The sequence below is a fragment of the Aedes albopictus genome, chromosome 2 (genome assembly GCF_035046485.1).
Source record: "Aedes albopictus strain Foshan chromosome 2, AalbF5, whole genome shotgun sequence".
NCBI classification, from domain to species: Eukaryota; Metazoa; Arthropoda; class Insecta; order Diptera; family Culicidae; genus Aedes; species Aedes albopictus.
The window spans coordinates 141205123-141223121 of record NC_085137.1 but is presented as its reverse complement, the minus strand read 5'-3'; the positions used below and the strand labels follow the sequence as shown (position 1 = coordinate 141223121).

Genomic DNA, 17999 nt, shown 5'->3' with positions numbered 1-17999 from the left:
CGCGACGTTTTTTAATCATGTCAAATGTAGTGCGCATCCTTCCCGTTGTTGTCAGCAACACAGCGCACTAGATGCGAAACAGTTGCGACACTTGTGGACCAAGAAAATGGCAATTTTTGATTGAATGTCGGTCTTGATTCCAACCGGATAGACAATACTTTTCATGACGTCTTTCTAATATGATTTAAAAAGCTTTTGCATAATTTTCATTGGGTAAACGAAATGGCAAAAATGTATAACATTTTCTTATACATTTAATAAAGAATTTTCTTTTCGTGTAAAATAGTCCCATCACCGGTCTGTTCGGTAAAATATTCGCAGACATCTTGTAAATTGGTCTGATTTCACCGGTTCTTCGGTGCTTTCATAGAGTTCACCGATTTTCTCCTGTAATTTCATCGATTTCGCCGTAATACTGTAGTTTGCTTGTTTACAGACCAGTTTCGGTGATTTTTTTCACCGAATACTGTAATTTATTCTAAGTGTGCACGCTGTTTGCACCTTTTCGTTGCAGAAATGGAGAATGGGGCACGTTCGGTGTAGTACTAGATTTGTAGTAATGAGCTGAATTTTAGTATGGTGAGAAGGTCAATTCTCCATTTCTGCAATGAAATGGTGCAAAAAGCGTAGGTATTATGATTCCTTGCCTAATTTGATGCTGTTTGAGCAAAACTTTGGATATTGTCGGGCCGCCACCAAACCGGACTTCGCACAATCAAGTCGCGACGCGACCCAACTCGCGACGTTTTTTAATCATGTCAAATGTAGTGCGCATCCTTCCCGTTGTTGTCAGCAACACAGCGCACTAGATGCGAAACAGTTGCGACACTTGTGGACCAAGAAAATGGCAATTTTTGATTGAATGTCGGTCTTGATTCCAACCGGATAGACAATAACTATGTTGTTTATGTTGCAAGAAATTGAGAAAACAACAACACTGTTGCACAAAGTTTTGCTCAAATAGCATAAAATTAGGCAAGAAATCATAATACCCACGCTTTTTGCACCATTTCATTGCAGAAACGGAGAATTGACCTTCTCACCATACTAAAATTCAGCTCATTACTACAAATCTAGTACTTCACCGATCTGTCCTATTGATCATCTCACCATACAAAAATCCAGCTCACTACTTTCAATCTAGTACTTCACTGATTGCGTCCTATTAATATGGAAGACCGTTTAAACATGTGCTTTTATTACATTTCTTACAACAACAAAAAGAAAAATCGAAATAATTTCAATTTAATGAACATTAGCTTTTGCGCTTCTGTTGAATACGTCCTTTTGATACGAAACGCTAGCCTCTTGTTGGCTTCCACTCACCACGAAACAAAAAGATGTTTTCGCATGGACAAAAATTGTTGCGTCAGTGAAGGATGGACCCGTTGTTTACGAACAGTAGCGACATCTACGATTTGCAAATAGGTACGCGAAACTGAGCTCATCTGTCAAGTTACGGGGGGGTTGGTTATACTTATGACACACCTGTGATACAAGAATCACTGTACAATCACCGACGAGCCGACGTGACAGTGGTGATTCAAAACTGTCCCCCCCAAATTTAACGGTCGACCAGCGAAGCGAGCGAACGCTTCTGTCAAATCAGCGCAAACGCGAACCTCTTCCTATATGAATACACGGGGGTTTGGAATCAAGCTATCAAAACAACGCGAACCGTTATAGAGGAGGCGGTAGTGTTCGGCTATTTTTCATCATGGCGTCGGGGACAACAAATTTGAATTTATTTGTTCTAGCTGTCACGTCGGTTCGTCGGTGGTACAATTACGCTTGAAATGAGTGCCATACTGAAAATTCTCTCAGTTCAAGTCAGTCTTGTTAGGATTTTCTTGACACTGCGTACCGTTGTACAGGAATCACACTCGTATCACATGTCTGTCTGGGGTATTAGATTCACGCAAGTGTCATGGATTGCCTTTGCTTTTATTCTATCTCTGATTTTTCTTATTTCTGAGTGTATATTTACTTTTATTTCTGAGTGTTCCACTTTCTACCAAAGTGAGTAGAAAACTACTCATTATAGAGTAGTTTTGAACGAGCGTGTTGGTGTCATGTCATTTTTTTATTCAGTGTGTGCATTTTTATTTGGGTTTCGCGCGCAAAAATTCGCTTCGACGATCGGTTCGGAAAATCTTCGCGTTTTTTGCTTGCTTTTCTCCCTTTTCTCGTAACAGCGCCAAATCCTCGTGAATATGTCCCTCAAAGCGGTTCCGGTGTGCACCAACTGTCGCAGTTTGTCCGAATAGTGGTAATCACGTTCAAATGTATGCGTGTCTCTTTTGTAGATGTAGTTGTGAAACTTGGGGGAAAATATGTGCACTCTTACCCCGGTTGTTAGTTTTATCATTATTTAGCCGTTTTACCCAAATCAATTGGGTAATATTTCCATATGCAATCTGAATAGCCTTTAAATTGACGTGCATTTTTGTGTATGGAGAAATTCACGCTAGTATTCGTGTGTTGAAATGTCACTTATCTCTATTGTCCATTGCGTGTACCGAGCAGGGATGCCAGGTGAAATTTTCAAATATCTTCACAAGGCACGTTAAAATGTCTTCACATGTCTTCACACCCCATATTGTGGCTTTAGAATAAAATACTGTTAGAAGTCAAAATTTATGCCATGTTCTCACTTAGGTTTATATGAAGGAATATACCGTGAGGTCATCCAGCAATAATGCATGCTTTTCTTCAGAATTTCCATGGCAATTTTAATAGGGATTTCCCGAAAATTCCTCAACAAGTTCCTCGGATTAATTTTCACGAGTTCAACAAAAAAAATCCAGGAATTTCTCTAGGAATTCCTTCGAAAATTCCCCCAGGAAGTCCTCACGAATACCTTCAGAAGATCCCTGGGAATTCATCGTGGAGTTTCTCGGGAATTCCCCCAGATCATCCTCGGAAATCCCCCCTAGTGGTCCTCGAGAATTCTCCCAGGAGTTCCTCGTGAATTCCTGCAGAAGATCCTCAGCAAATCCTCATGCTTGTCCTTAAGCACATCCTCGGCAGTTCCTTCAAAAGATCCTCAAAAATTGTGCCAGAAATTCCTCGAACATCCTCTAGAAGTTCCACCGGAATTCTTTCATAAGTTTCCCGAGAATTTCTTAAGGAGTTGAGTTTCCCGAGAATTCTCCCAGGAATCCTTCTACAAGTTCCTCCAGGAGTTCCTCGGAAAATTCTACAGGAGTTCCTCGGCAATTCCTCCAGGACTTCCTCGGGAATTTCTCAAGGAGCTCTTAGGCAAGCTCTTAGGAAATTCCTCCACGAGATCTTCGGGAAATTCTCTAGGAATTCATCGGGGATTCCTCTAGGAGGTCTTAGGAATTCCATCAGGAGATCCTCGGGAACTCCTTCAGATCATCCTCAAAAAATCCTTCAGGAATTTCTCGAGAATTCATCCAGGAGATCCTAGGAGATCCTTCAGGAAGTGCTCAGCAGTTATTACAGAAGTTCCTTGGAAAATTCTGACGGAGTTCCTCGGGATTTTTCCGAAAGTTTATCGGGAATTCCTTGACAATTCTTCCAGGAGTTCCTCGGAAATTTCTACAGGAGTTTCTCGGGAATTCCTCTAGGACTTCATCGGGAATTCCTCTAGGAGGTCGAATAGAATCGAAATTGAATCGAATCAAGAATTCTTCCAGGAGTTTCGAGAATTCCTGCAGGAGAACCTCGGGAGTTCCTCCAGGAGATTCTCGTAAATTCCTCCAGGAGTTGCTCGGGAATTACTCCAGGAGTTCCTCGGAAATTCCTCCCGGAGCTCCTCGGTTATTCTTCCAGGAGTTCCACGAAATTTTCTCCAAAAGATCCTCAACAATTCCTCCAGGAGTACCTTTAGAATTCATCCAAGGATCCTTAGGAATTCCTTCAAGAGATCCTCCGTAATTTCTACAGGAAATCCTCGGTAAATTCCTTCCAGGAGTTCTTCGAGAATTCTTGCAGGAGTTTCTCGGGAATTTCTCCAGAAGTTCATTGACAATTCCTTCAGGAATTCATCAAAAAGTTTTTCGGAAAAACCTCCAGGAGTTCCTTGGGAATTCCTTTTGGGATTCCTCGGGAATATTCTGAGGAGTTCATGTTTCTCGGGAATCCCTTCGTTTTTCGAGGTTCTTTTCCGGCAGTTCCTCGAGATTTACTCTTGGTCCCTAGAAAACCTACTCCAGGAGTTTCCTGGGAAATTACGACGATTTCCTGGAGGTTTTCATAGGTATATCCAGATGAATTTCTGATAAACTCCTGAAACATTTCCCGAGAATCTTCTGGAAGAATTCCCGAGACAATGCTAGGAGGAAATTCCCGAAAAAAATCGACAAAATCCTGGAGCAATTTCCGAAACTCCTAGAGGTATTATCCTAGAGGCATACCCGAGAATCTCTTGAAGAATTTTCGAGCAACTGAAGGAGAAATTCCCGAGCAACTCTGGAAGAATTTCCGAGTAACTCCTAGAAAAATCCCCAAAAAACTCCTGGATTTTTTTTTTTCATTTTTCTTAATGTGCAAGTTAATGTGTATTTTAACTTAAATGCTAATTCTACACTCAACCTGGAAAAAAATCAACGAACTCCAGGAAGAATGCCTGAGGAACTTCTAGAAGAATTCAGAGGAATACATGGAGAAACTCTCCAAGAAATTTTCTAGCAATTCCTATGGGAGTTCTATAGGATCTCATAGAGGAATTCTAAAGGAATTCCTGAGGAACTCCCGAAAAAGTTGTTGGCAAACTCCTGGATAAAATCCCGAGGAATTCATGTAGAACTTCCTGAGGAACTACTGGAAAATTTTTCGAGGAACTCTTGAAAAATTTCTCAATAAACACCTATAGGAATTTTCGAGGAACTTTTGAAGTAATTTTTGAGGAACTCCTGGAGAAATTCCCTTGGAACTCCGGAGGAATTCCCGAGGAAATCCTAAAATAATTGTCGAGGAACTTCTGAAGAAATTCCCGAGGAACTCCCGGAACAATTCCCTTGGAACTCCAGAATGAATTCCCGAGAAACTCCTGGTGGAATTCCTGAGAAACATCTAGGAGAATTTGCAAGGAACTCTTGGAGGATTAACTGAGGAACCCTTAAAGGAATTCCCGAGGAACTTGCAGAGGAATTCCCAAGGAGCTCCAGAAGAATTCCCAAGGAACTCATTGAAGAAATTCTCGAGGAAATCATGAAGGTATTCTCTAGGAACTTTTGGAGGAATGCACGAAGAACTCCTGGAAGAATTTCCGAGGAACTCCTAAAATAATTCTCGAGGAACACCTAAAGGAATTCTCGAGGAACTTCGGAAGGAATTCCCGAGAAACTCCCGGAGAAATTCTCTTGGAACTCCAGGATGAATTCCCGAGGAAGTCCTGGAGGAATTTCCGAGAAAGGATTTCTCGAGGAGCTCATGGAAGAATTCCCGAGTAACTCCTGGAGGAATTGAGAAACTTTTGAAGGTATTTCTGATAAAATCCTGAAGAAATTCTCATGGAACTTCTAGAGAGATTCCCGAGGGACTACTGGAGAAATCTTAAAAGGCTTGGACAAATCTTCGGACAAGTCTGCGGAAAATTCTGGATGAAGCTCTGTTTAAAATTCAAACGAAGTTCTGGGGAGAATTTCCGAAAAAAAAACCTTGGTAATATTCTAGAAGCAACCTATGTTTTTGGAGATTTTTGAAAAATTAGAATACTCAGTTGAATTTCTAGAGGAATTTTGTTGATGAAAATTTAATTTTCTATAAACAATTGCTGATAAGAAATTAATTCAGTAGCTCAATTTCCATGAAATGGTGGTCATCTAATTTGATTTGTATTTTAACTAAAAACTGCTTCAAAATTTCCGCCAATATGAAGACCGAAAAATTATTAGTTTAAAGTTTTAAAAGTTTAAAATTTCATCTACAAAAATTGAAACGCATTTCATCTGAAATTGTTCCAAGATTTGAAATATTGGTTTAGAATAACAACATAAATAAATATTATTTTTCAGCTTTCAAAAGTCTCCAAAAGTCTTCACAAAATTTAAAATGTCTTCTATATGTCTTCACAAAAATAAATGTCTTCACAGAACTTCAAATGTCTTCAATTTGAAGACATGTCTTCACATCTGGCATCCCTGGTACCGAGTGTTTCCAAATTTGCTGTGTGTCCTGCTTCAAGAAGCGGAGCGGCGGGAACGAAATATTCAACATTTCATCCAAGAACGTTGACGATTCGCAAGCTCGTCCCTGTCCAAAGTGCATTGCTAGTGGAAAAAGTAGTGATTTGCCAGCGATGGAACCAGATCAGAATGCGTCTTCGTCGGCGTGTATGGTCTCTGAATTCTGTAAGATTCACCTTGAGAAATGTAAGTTTTACTGCACCCAGTGCCACGTGGCCATCTGTGCCCTGTGCGTCGACGAGGGCCAACCGCACGAACAGCACCACATCGACAACTACTCCATCGTCTACCAAGACAAAGTATCGGAAATGAACCGCAAGTTGGACCAGGTCGATTCCTCGGCTAAATGCAGCGCCGTTTACGGATGGAATCTGAAAATGTTGGAGAAGGAGGAGGCAGCGGTGCTGAAGGAGATCGAAGCCTTGTCGGAGTCGTCAAAATTGAAGGTAACGCGAATGACGAGCATCCGGAAGGAGCGGCTCCGCGCGAAGCTACAATATCCGTTGCAAGATGGAAAGATTGTAACTGAAGCAAGGGACATGATAAGGACCTCAACCATGGATGAGTTTATGAAGAGTCTGTCGAAGTTGGATCAGATCTGCACAAATCTGGCCTCGTCCACATCGAAACATGATTTTTGTTTGGAGACGGCGGATGATATTGAGTGGTAAGTTAGGTGCTAGGGTAATTGTTCCCATCGTTGTGGTAGTACCTATTGTTGCGGTAATGGCAATTGAGCACTTTTTCGACTAAAACGTTACCAAAAGGTATTTTTAATAGATGTATGGTGCTTAAATTATGAGATTGCACCATTTGTTTGCTTAAGATTTTCCCAAAAACCTATTTAAAAAAAATATTTTCCTAAATGTGTTTGCTGCTGTGTTCCTATTGTTGCGGTAGTGTTCCTAATGTTGCGGTATCCCATATGATTTCAATGGGATACCGCAACAATAGGAACAAAATACCGCAACATTAGGAACACATACCGCAACATTAGGAACACAATGTTCTTTCAGATAAAAACGAATAAAATGCTCATAACAACATCAAAGTGGCAATATTTCGTTATTTTCCCGTAGATTAAGGATGGATATTATTATTTTCAATTCAATCCATGTAAAAAGTTTGCTTGGGGCGATACAATTGTGGTTAAAACATGAACCCAGCGCTTAACTCCTCCATGATCGGATCAATTACCCTATAAGAGAATGCGCTAGGATCACATTAGAGTTAACCCTTAAAGACGCGCGCTGTTGTAAAAAGTACAACACATCCAAAAAACCTCGCTCGTCGTATACAGCGCGAGCGCAATGCAGTTTCGGTTGCTTGATGGCGCGCGTCCTGAAAGGTTAATCAGTATGATAAGGAAACTTACATCGTAGTTGAGAACTTGGTTCTGTTTCTCCAGACAGACAATGGCATTTGCAGCATCACTATGCTTGCCCAAGAACACTAAAAGTGTAGGTACCTAACTGATTGATCGTTACACCGCCAGGTTTACGTTTTTATAATAAATCTAGACTAACATTTGAAAGGTGCGTAACAACCATTGCGAGTTCCTGCTTCTCCATGCCCTGAGCGTATTTCCCATTATGCATGTAATCTCTAACCAGTAACAGGTAGAGCAGACTTTCCTCTATCTGATAACGGGAAAAGTTTGCATACATAATTTGAGATACATTTAGGAGAGACGGCAGAAGCTGAGGCTATCAAGCTATCTTCGATATAACGTACCCTCGATATAGCGAATTCGACATAACGTACATTTTGCTTCAACATCACGTAACATTAAAAAAATCGTTTTTTTTACAGTAATAACGTCAATAACCCCCCAGATAAAATACGAAATCATTCAAATCAATGCTTTGAGGTAGCATTATAGCTAACTACCGTTGGGGCTTTTTCTCACTTCAATTGGGTTGTTTAGTGAATAAAATATTGCTATTTTCTATAGCCTAATCGAAAGAGCTCATTTTTCTGAGTATAACGTGATTTTATTGGATTCCAACACCTTTGTTTTGATGGTTAAATCAACAAAACCATTTTAATTTTCGTGGATAGAATGACAGTTCAATCGTTAAAGTGACAGTTCGACCCGAACAAAAAATTTTCCCCATACAAACTTTAAATGCATTTTAAAAATAGTTCCCGGACTCCAAAAATTATGAAATTTTGGATTTCGACTAATTTTTGGGCGGAGAATCCGATTATGAAATAATCCGGATACCCCTAAAGAACCCAATTAAACTTTACTGGTTCATAGGTACAAATATTACCAAAATATTTATTTATTTATTATTCTATTTCAGCGATCTGGTGCCGGCGTACAGTTTCGTACTGTTCACATCAGAGGGCCTGTTTCGAACGGGCAATTCCGAATGCAAATTCACACTGGACGCGTCTTATGACATCGTTTGGAACATAACTCTTCTGAAGTCGGATCAACTTCAAATCACGGTCAGTCCCAATGATCCCGAAGTGCTGAAATTTCCCCACAATCTGGTGGTGATAATACCACATCCCAACTCGGAAGAAGAAATCCGTCAAACGTTCGAAGTAAAGGACAACATTTCAACTTTCGACGTTATACAAGTGTCCCGACTGGTCCTACAGGGGTTCCAAAAGGACAACAACGAAGATCTGGAGGTGAAAGTTGGAATTCGTCCTGTGAACGCTGTGGTTGAGAAGCAGCTGTTGACCTACCGATACGAAGAAGAGATGGAAAGAGTGGACTAGTGAGTATTCATCATGCATTTGGATTATACTATCCTTGGGCTACGTGTAGGTGGGCTACGTTGTAACTGGGCGCCTGTTAGGTGGGCTATTATAGTCCAATAGGACAGAAGTACCGTAAACCGGGGTCAAATTGATCAGCGGGGTGAAATTGATCATTCGGGTACTACATTGTAATACCATACTAGGAACTCTTAAGCGTGGTAATGATCTTAAACTTTTTACGTCATTTGGTTCGTAGATGTCTAGAGATGAGTGTAGACTTTTCAATTTTTAGAAAAAAATTAGTTTTGACTTAGTTTTTAAGGAATTTGAAATGTATTTCTCTTTTAGCTGAAATCATTGCTACTAAACAATCGATTGCTAATAGGACTTCCCGTAAATTCTCCGTTTTAACATTTTTGTTGAACCTTGGTTAGGAAGTTATGAAGCTAATCAGAACATGAAATAGTTATAAAAAAAGTTCATTTCATGATGAAATAGTCATTTATTGCGATAAAAATCACTTATTTCAAATTAAATTGCCTACCTTTAGGCGTTTAAGGGGAAATTTCAAAATTTAATTTTGCATTTAAAGTATTAAATTCACTAGTTGTAAGATTTTAAACGCGTTTTTCGGTTTTAGAAGAGCAAAATTAAGCGGAGAAGGAAATTTTCCTTTCCAACCGATGCTTAATTGTGTACTGATCAATTTCGCCCCAAAGTGGCACTTCCAATTTTTTGATATTTGGAGTTATTTAACTTAAAGTTTAAATTTGTTGAACAAAATTCCGTCACATGGTTCCATGGAGATCCACAGGGTACTGGTTTTACAGACATTCTTTTGGCAATATTTGAATTGGCACTGATTTTATGCGCAAAAGTTGTTTTAAAGTGATCAATTTGACCCCGGATTACGGTACTAGATTTGTAGTAATGATCTGAATTTTAGTAAGGAGAGAAGGTCAATTCTTCGTTTCTGCAATGAAATGGTGCAAAAAGCGTGGGTATTATGATTCCTTATAAAATTTGATGCTGTTTGAGCAAAATTTTGGGCAACAGTGTTGTTGCTTTCTCCATTTCTTGCAACATTTAGTTATCCAAAGTTTTGCTCAAACAGCATCAAATTAGGCAAGGAATCATAATACCCACGCTTTTCGCACCATTTCATTGCAGAAACGAAGAATTGACCTTCTCACCATACTAAAATTCAGTTCATTACTACAAATCTAGTACTACACCGAAGCACAAATTGTCAAAGATGGTAGCCCTGAATTTCTATTGTTATTGATTATTTGACAGCTGAAAACTCAGCCCAGTTAGTGAAAGTCTTTCACTATCTGGGCTAAGAGCTTAGTGCAACGAGCGAAAGCTGACTGTATATGGATTATTTGTTGTGCTTCATTGAAAACCAAAAAAAATGTCAATGATCAAGCCTTTTGTATTTTCGTACACTGAAGAATGTATACTGGAATATATATATATATATATATATATATATATATATATATATATATATATATATATATATATATATATATATATATATATATATATATATATATATATATATATATATATATATATATATATATATATATATATATATATATATATATATATATATATATATATATATATATATATATATATATATATATATAAATCGACCGGACCTTCGGGTACGAGTTTTTAAAAAGAACTTTTCTGGCTGAAGGCCTGATCAAGAATGAATTTATTAACTTCCAAAGTGTTCTTCATTGGTTTGCTTATGAACTACTTAGTTGCTATCGTGGTTGACCGGATAGGTGGTGTCTGGTGTCGCGCGATGTCAGCAGAACGTGGAATGCTGATGGGTCGCGCGATTGTCGTCGTCGTCGTCGTTGATGTTGTTGTTGTTGTTGCTGTCTGTTGCTGTGCCCTGGGCGCGGGCAATGTGGGAATAATGCTTATGTTCGATATGGCTAAGTTCTGGGTTGATGATGACGGTGTGGGCCGTTCAGTAACTGCTCCCTCCTGAAGAACGGGCCGTCCCGGTTCGGTTTGACTGTTTGCTTTTGGTGTGCATGAGGAATGCTTTATGGCCAGGTAGAGTATCGAAATGATGACGATGGTAAAAAGTATTAACGATATTCCAAAGGTTGATCGTTTCTGTTGCTCATGTAAAAATTTCAGCTGTTGTCGAGTTTGGAGATTGACTTCTTGCAGTTTTTGAAGTGTGAAATTGGTGCTTATGGTTTTGCTGTTGATTTCCAATCCGTTCAGCGGAATCATGATTGGTTGCTGTTTTGTGGTGTATTCAATGTCGATGAATGATGTTTGGTTGATGATAACGGTACAATTTCTGAAAAATATTAGCGTGTTTCCAGAAATGTTTCGGCTGGAGAGCCCACAATTGGATGTGATCGGAGCGCTCTCATTTCCAGTAATAATGATGTAGTTACTACTGATTCGCTTAACTCGTCTCTCCTCGGTGACTTCTATGAGGTCGCAGCTGCCTGATTTTCCTCGTAAAAGTTTCGAATAACAGGTGTCGCTGGAAACATCCTTAACGTGGTGTTCACTGCACATGATACTCTGTCCTATTCCTTTACATTCTCCAGTTATTAGAAATGTTGATAAATCGTTGTTGAGTGCCTCTGCATATTGAACATTAAGCATTTTTCCATTTTTGATGACTGGCTCTAGTAGTTGATGGATGAAAACGTCTTTTCTCAGCAACGGGATCAGGATGATGAACACGATTTTGTTGTCTTTGTGAATCACTGCTAAATCTAAATATTCTATCACTTGATCGAAGCTTTCGATATTAATATTTTCACTTTCCAAAATTTTTGTTGCTTCGTTAAGTTCTTCACTGGATAAGATATCTTTTGAAATGGTGTTAACTTTTGACATTTGTATTGCTTCAAATATATTGTTGACATGATTAGCAAGAAGATCGATATTAAGATTGAGGTTGAACAATTCTTTAACAACTTTGATTTCATCTGAGATATTTTTACCATTTATAAAGTTTTGTCTAAAGTGTATAAAATTATTTTTGATAACATCTTGTTGATCGTTTACAATTTTAATGAGTCTGTTTAGTCTATCCTGGACTTTAAGATTAATCTTTATTTGTTCGTTGTTTTCTGTTACTAGAGCTTTATTTTGTTCAGACAATGTGTTAAGTTGTGTATTAATTTTTACAAGATCATTGTTGTCAAGATTTCCAGTAATAACTTTAATCATATTGCCAATACCGTTAAAAAGTCCTCTTTTGTTTCTAGTAATGGGTACAATTTTTCTGTAAGAATGTTCAATCAAATCTAGCTTTTTATTCAATAGTATAATAGAGTCTTCTACTTTAAAAATCTTCAAGTCGTTAACAATCGTTCTGAGTTTTCTGAAAATTGGTTCTAAAGGTTTAGCATCAACTATGTGGAATATTTTGTGCGCTCCTATCTTGATTCTTCCGTTTCCAAGTTGTAGTGATATGAGTCCTGGGTTATTTTGTAAGTCGTAGATTTGTATATGGCTGTTGATTGTCGATGTCGCTACCGTCAGGCACATCCATGATACAATTAGATTTATAGTTGCCATTCTCTGTGGAAAGAGAATGTTTACATTAGTGTTTTCGTTTTCGTTTCAGTTTGGATTTGTGGAATTTTATTCCGCTTGAGGTTATAATAGTTTTGAATCTGTTTTCTCTTACTTTGACCTTTTTAAATTTTGGTTTTGTTTTTCTTTTGATGCCTTGAATAGTGTTAAATACCTCTTCATTTTCCTGGAAGTTCGGCTCCTTTTCTCTTGTTTTATTATGATAATCAACATTCTTTTTAGTATTTTTATCGAGTTTTAACATCGCTTCATCTGTAATCTCCTGTCTATTCTCAAACAATCTGTCTAAATCAAGGGGTAAATCGTCTTCTTCGCGTTGTCCAAAAAGTATCTCGCAAGGCTTGTGTTGGTGTGCCGTATGTATGGTTTTATTATAGAGACCGAGAGCAATTTTGAATATTTGTTTTTGAGATAAATCGTCATACTTATCCTTTATGCAGCGAAAGATTTCAATCAGTGTTGAATGGAATCTTTCGACGATGCCGTTGGATTCACTATGGTTTGAGGGTGTGTATTCTACTTGAATATCTAGTCTTTGGAAAAGTGACCGAATTTCTATGGATTTAAGGGCCGGTTCATTGTCACAAACGATTTTCTTCGGAGTTGCATATCCGGTAATCAATTTAATTAAACCTGCTCTTACATCCGGAATTGATCGAGATTTAATATGAATAAGCATAGCATATCGAGAGAATCTGTCTACTGCGGTCAGGAAAAGATTGGGTTGAGCAATAAAAATATCTAAGTGAACTGTTTCGAAAGGTTTGTTAGGGATTTCTGGTCTATGTAGAGTGATATTGTACGGATGCCTTTCGTATTTGTTCTCCAAACACGTTTCGCACAAATTAACAAATCGTTGAATTTGTCGCTTCATGCCTGGAAAATAATACTGCTTGATAATCTGGGCATGGTTTTCGGCAGCTCCTCTGTGCGCGCGGTCGTGCGTTTTCGAAATTATTTCATTTTGCTCCTCGGAAGTGCGTAAATCTGTCAACATTTTCTGACTGATTCTCACTTTCAAGATTTTGGCACGACTGAAATAATTGCGATACACTATATTGAGGGTATTAATAAGAGATTCGTCGCACATGATACCATTTACTCTTTTTGGATTCATATAATCTTTAAAAATATTGAGAACTATGGCTACGGAAAAGTCGAAGCGAATAATAGTTCTTCTATGAATATTCGGAAATATTTCCTCATATTCAGTAGATTCAATGTCGCCCTTTTTCAATATTATTTGATTGCTGAAGAAGTTTATGGGTAACTCTGTCATTTGAATCAAATCGCTAGCGTCAGATTCTGCGGAATGACATGTTTCGGCGTCTGAGGGATCTGTTGCATTATTTTCTTCGCTACCATGTGTTGCATGATCTGACGAGTCAGATGTGTCGTTAGCATTTACCTCATTCCTGATTCTGGAAAGTCCATCTGCAACGATATTTTGCTTACCTGGCCGATACTTGACGTCATAATCGAACTCCTGTAAACGTAGTCTCCATCGAAGCATCTTATCGTTGGGGTCCTTCAAACTAAACATGTACGTTAATGGCCTGTGATCAGTGAATAAAGTAAACTTCTTGCCATACAGATATGGCCTAAAATATTTACAACCCCATGTGATTGCTAAAAATTCTTTTTCTATTACAGAGTATTTTTCCTCTGTTTTGGTGAGCGTTCTCGAAGCAAATGCAACTGGTCGATCTTGCCCAATTGGTCCCTGCGAAAGCACGGCACCAACAGCAAATTGACTAGCGTCCGTTGTCAGAATAAAGGGCTTCGTAAAGTCCGGGTACTGAAGTACGTGACTGCTAGTTAGCAAAATCTTACACTTATTAAAGGTTTCGATGAATTCCTTGCTATGTGTAAGTTTTTCTCCTTTTCTTAATTGGGTTGTGAGTGGCTTCACAATTTTCGCAAAATCTTTTATAAAACGACGGTAATAACCTAGGGTTCCAAGGAAACCTCTAAGCTCTGTTTCCGTTTTTGGAATTGGCCAATTTTTGATTGCAACCACTTTGTCAGGGTTGGGTTTTACACCATCGGCCGTGACTAAGTGTCCTAAAAAGGCTACTTCCTTACATCAGCCCTGGTAGCGAGTCACTATTTAGTGACTTGGTCACTATTTTCGTGTAAGTCACTATAAAGTCACTATTTTCAAGACTTTTCAACTAAAGTCACTTTTTCTGTTAAAAAGTCACTATTTTCAACTATTTTCATCATCCTGAAATCTTGTCAGTGAGTAGAACAAGAGTTGTCATCTAAAATAGTGTCTATAGCTATGCGTTAAATTACTGGCAAAATTACTTGAACATTTTTAGAATTCTTGATGAAGCTCTTGGCGGAGTTTACGTTAAAAATATTCTGTGAGCATGCTGATAGCCTTGTGTTTCTTTATGTATATGTAAAAACTTCTGTATGAATTCCTTGCAAGATCTGATATTGAGGTGCAGTTCCTGAAAGAAATTGTGACAGATATAAGGCTCTTTATATCTAGCAAATACAATACTGAAAAATGGTAGTTATTTAATCCCTTTAGAATATCTGAAATATTTTTTTACAATACTCCTCAAATATTTTCTGAAAAAATACCTAAAAAAGAATAACTCTGCATTCGGAAAATATCTGTTGGTGAAAGTGTTTCAGTATGCTTTTGCAGTCCTTATATGTCCTGAATGATTAATAATAAAACTCCTTGAGACATCTCCGAGATGGTACCTACCTCCCAAAAATCTGTAGAAAAATATTTGATTTGTTTCAGGAGTACCATAAAATAAACACTTTTTTATTCAAAGAAAACTTTCTCTAGGACTTTTCCCAGAGAAAAATCGACAAAGTGCTCCCAAAATTACTCTACATTTTTTTTCCTAGGATGAACCCAATAATCAGTCGGGGACATGGCTGTGCTGTGTCAGACGTAATCGAATCAACATATTTTCTCTCGTATCCGTTAAGATCTGAGAAAAGGAAGGAGATAACTTATTGAACCAGAAAATGTTCGTAATGTTCAAATTACATGTTAATACATTTTCTAGTTCAAGTTTTCCAAGGATTTCGTTAGGAAAATTCACATTTGGAGCATCGCCATTCCCTGGGACACCGTTACGAAATATGAAAATTTTAATATTTAATAATAATGTTCTACAAGAATTTTAGCATTCCTCAAAGATGTTCCCCTCAAATCTGTCTACAAGTACGAAAAAATACCCGGCAATTATATTCATAGAAATCTTTTCAGAAAATCGTCCAATAACTTCAACAAAAATTATTGCAAATTGGCTGAATTTTTCGAAACCAACAAAACCAATAAAACAGCCTCATGCTCATCTGTGCCCATTAGCGTGGGACACAAAAATACATTTTACTCCTGTACACTTTTTGAGTTGCATTTTGGCCCCATATCAACTGTGCAAAATTTCAGCTCGATCGGAGAAACTATATTTTAGCGCCAGCCGTTTTAAGTTTTCATACGATTTACTATGGGGAAAATCACTTGGTGGGGCTGGCTCACCGACACTTCCGGTCCGCTTTAGTGCTTTATGCATCATTGTGGCCAGGTGTTGCTCTAGTTTTTCCAACTGTATTGTAAAGCATGAGCGGTGATCCTTGGCATTCTTGTGTAAATTGGGGTAAGTACTCGAAATGTTGATCGATCACCGATTATTGCTGGCAGATGCAGTGGAAAGTTTGTCTTAATACGTATCAATCGTCTCTGACAAACGAGAAAAACTGACCTCACTGATTACCTGTCTCTGAGCCAAATTTGGTATAGAGTCTTCAGTCTCCGATTAATCGCTTCATGTTTGATGGAGGTTTTTAATCCAATGGGTTACATAGCCGCTATCCGAATGAAGAGAGTAATGTTCCGCGTAATATATCACAAATCGAAAGAGGTGCGGTACATTACGTGGAGCGGATATACTGAATTGGGTACCAGACCAAGTCCCTGCTGGGTGGCGCTAAATAGGTGAGCCATAGACAATAGAATCGTCAATGTCGTAGGGCATAGTATGTGACTATTGTCGAAACAACACTATTTTTGGTCATTGTCCAACCAACATTATAAGCGGCGTCCACTTACACTAAGCGCATAACTATGTTAGGGTCAAGATTAGGATGAAATCATTGGTAAAATATAATAACACTTTTTAGTTTGTGTAGTTAGTTGAACTAGACTTAACTTTTTATTGGGACATTTTCTGTAGGTTTATTCTGTATTACAATGCATTAGCTGCCCTTTATCTGAATTATTTTATAACAGTAAACAACATTATTCCTTCTTGATAAAAGATGTATGGATATAGAATTGCCAAGCTATACATCTGATCAGATATTTTTCCGGTATCAAATTTGGGGTGGAGAGTTAAACACTTACAGAAATAGTTTTTCAATGTCAGACAAACATCACATGAACACAGCTACCAATGTACCAAACCTTCTCTACTGTCTTCTCATTTTGCCGCTTCCTATCCTCAATTGAACTTATCTGACACTAGTTAGGACTGTCTGTGGGAGATCCGGGTTTCTAATTCTGTGTAGGACTTGTTAAAACGGGATGCCTGATATGTACTGCGGACAAATGGGCTGGAAGTACTGAGCAATCACAATTACTGTCGTACTAATCATATTAAATGCATGTTTTTCTACTTACATCCCGAACGTCGCCAACCGGCAAAGAGGACACGACGAAAAAACGCGAGATGACCCTAACAAAAACTAGAAAGGGCGATGAAAATGGACACAGATGCAACGATATGGAAACAAAATAGATGAGAAATTATCGACTAAATCATAATCTATGAACATATCGCTAATGTTCTTTATCATTCTTTCTTTTTCTCGTTTCAGCAACAAAATCGAAACCTCTCTACTATCTCTTCATTTTCTGCCTCTTCCCATCCTATTTCCACATCTTCCTATATCCTCTACCCCATCTATTTAATGTATCTGACACTTGTTGGGACTGGTAACGCCAGCGCCTACCTGTGGAAGATCCCGGTGTGCTAATTCGGTGTAGGACATGTTAACGGGGGAGGCTTAGTAGGTCCACATCTGCCTACAAGCAGATGGGCTGACAGTTGTCGGCCTGGGTGTGGACTGAGCAATTACAATTACAATTTACTATGGGGAAAATCACTTTTTCAAAGAAAAATCGCCACAGGTTGCCCTTTAATTCCTAAAAATATATCGATGAATGATTTCTGTTGGAAATTTTACGAGGAATAAACCCTCTGAAGACCGCAAAGCGATCTAAGGCATGTGAAAAAAGTTATTGACTGAAAACCAAATGGCATGCCAACGCTGTTTAACACGTAAGGAATAATAATAAATAATAAAATCTCGTCATTTCATCGATCGGGTAAAGCTTAATAACTTTTTCCACGAATGTCGCATCACTTTGCAGTCTTCGGAGGTCCGATTCCTCATGAAGTTGTCTACAGAAATCATTCAACGATTTATTTTTAGGGATCAATGGGTGACCTCAAGCGATTTTTCTTTGAAGAAGTAAATTTTCCCCATAGTAAA

General features: G+C 38.3%; 1 protein-coding gene across 1 annotated transcript; it reads left to right on the top strand.

Annotated features, from left to right (window-relative positions):
* The first annotated feature begins 6119 nt into the window (after window positions 1–6119).
* On the top strand, window positions 6120–8914 carry LOC134289079 (uncharacterized). Its single transcript, XM_062855075.1, has 2 exons — window positions 6120–6822; window positions 8465–8914. Exons 1-2 carry the CDS (start codon window positions 6269–6271, stop codon window positions 8889–8891), a joined length of 981 nt encoding a protein of 326 aa, XP_062711059.1. The 5' UTR covers window positions 6120–6268; the 3' UTR covers window positions 8892–8914.
* Window positions 8915–17999: the final 9085 nt, after the last annotated feature.

What these genes read in the sequence shown, in the direction of transcription:
- LOC134289079 (XM_062855075.1), top strand. Translation starts at nt 6,269, where the DNA reads ATGGAACCAGATCAGAATGCGTCTTCGTCGGCGTGTATGGTCTCTGAA. An exon ending in ACGGCGGATGATATTGAGTG is followed by an intron (nt 6,823 to 8,464) that starts GTAAGTTAGGTG and finishes ATTCTATTTCAG; the next exon opens with CGATCTGGTGCCGGCGTACA.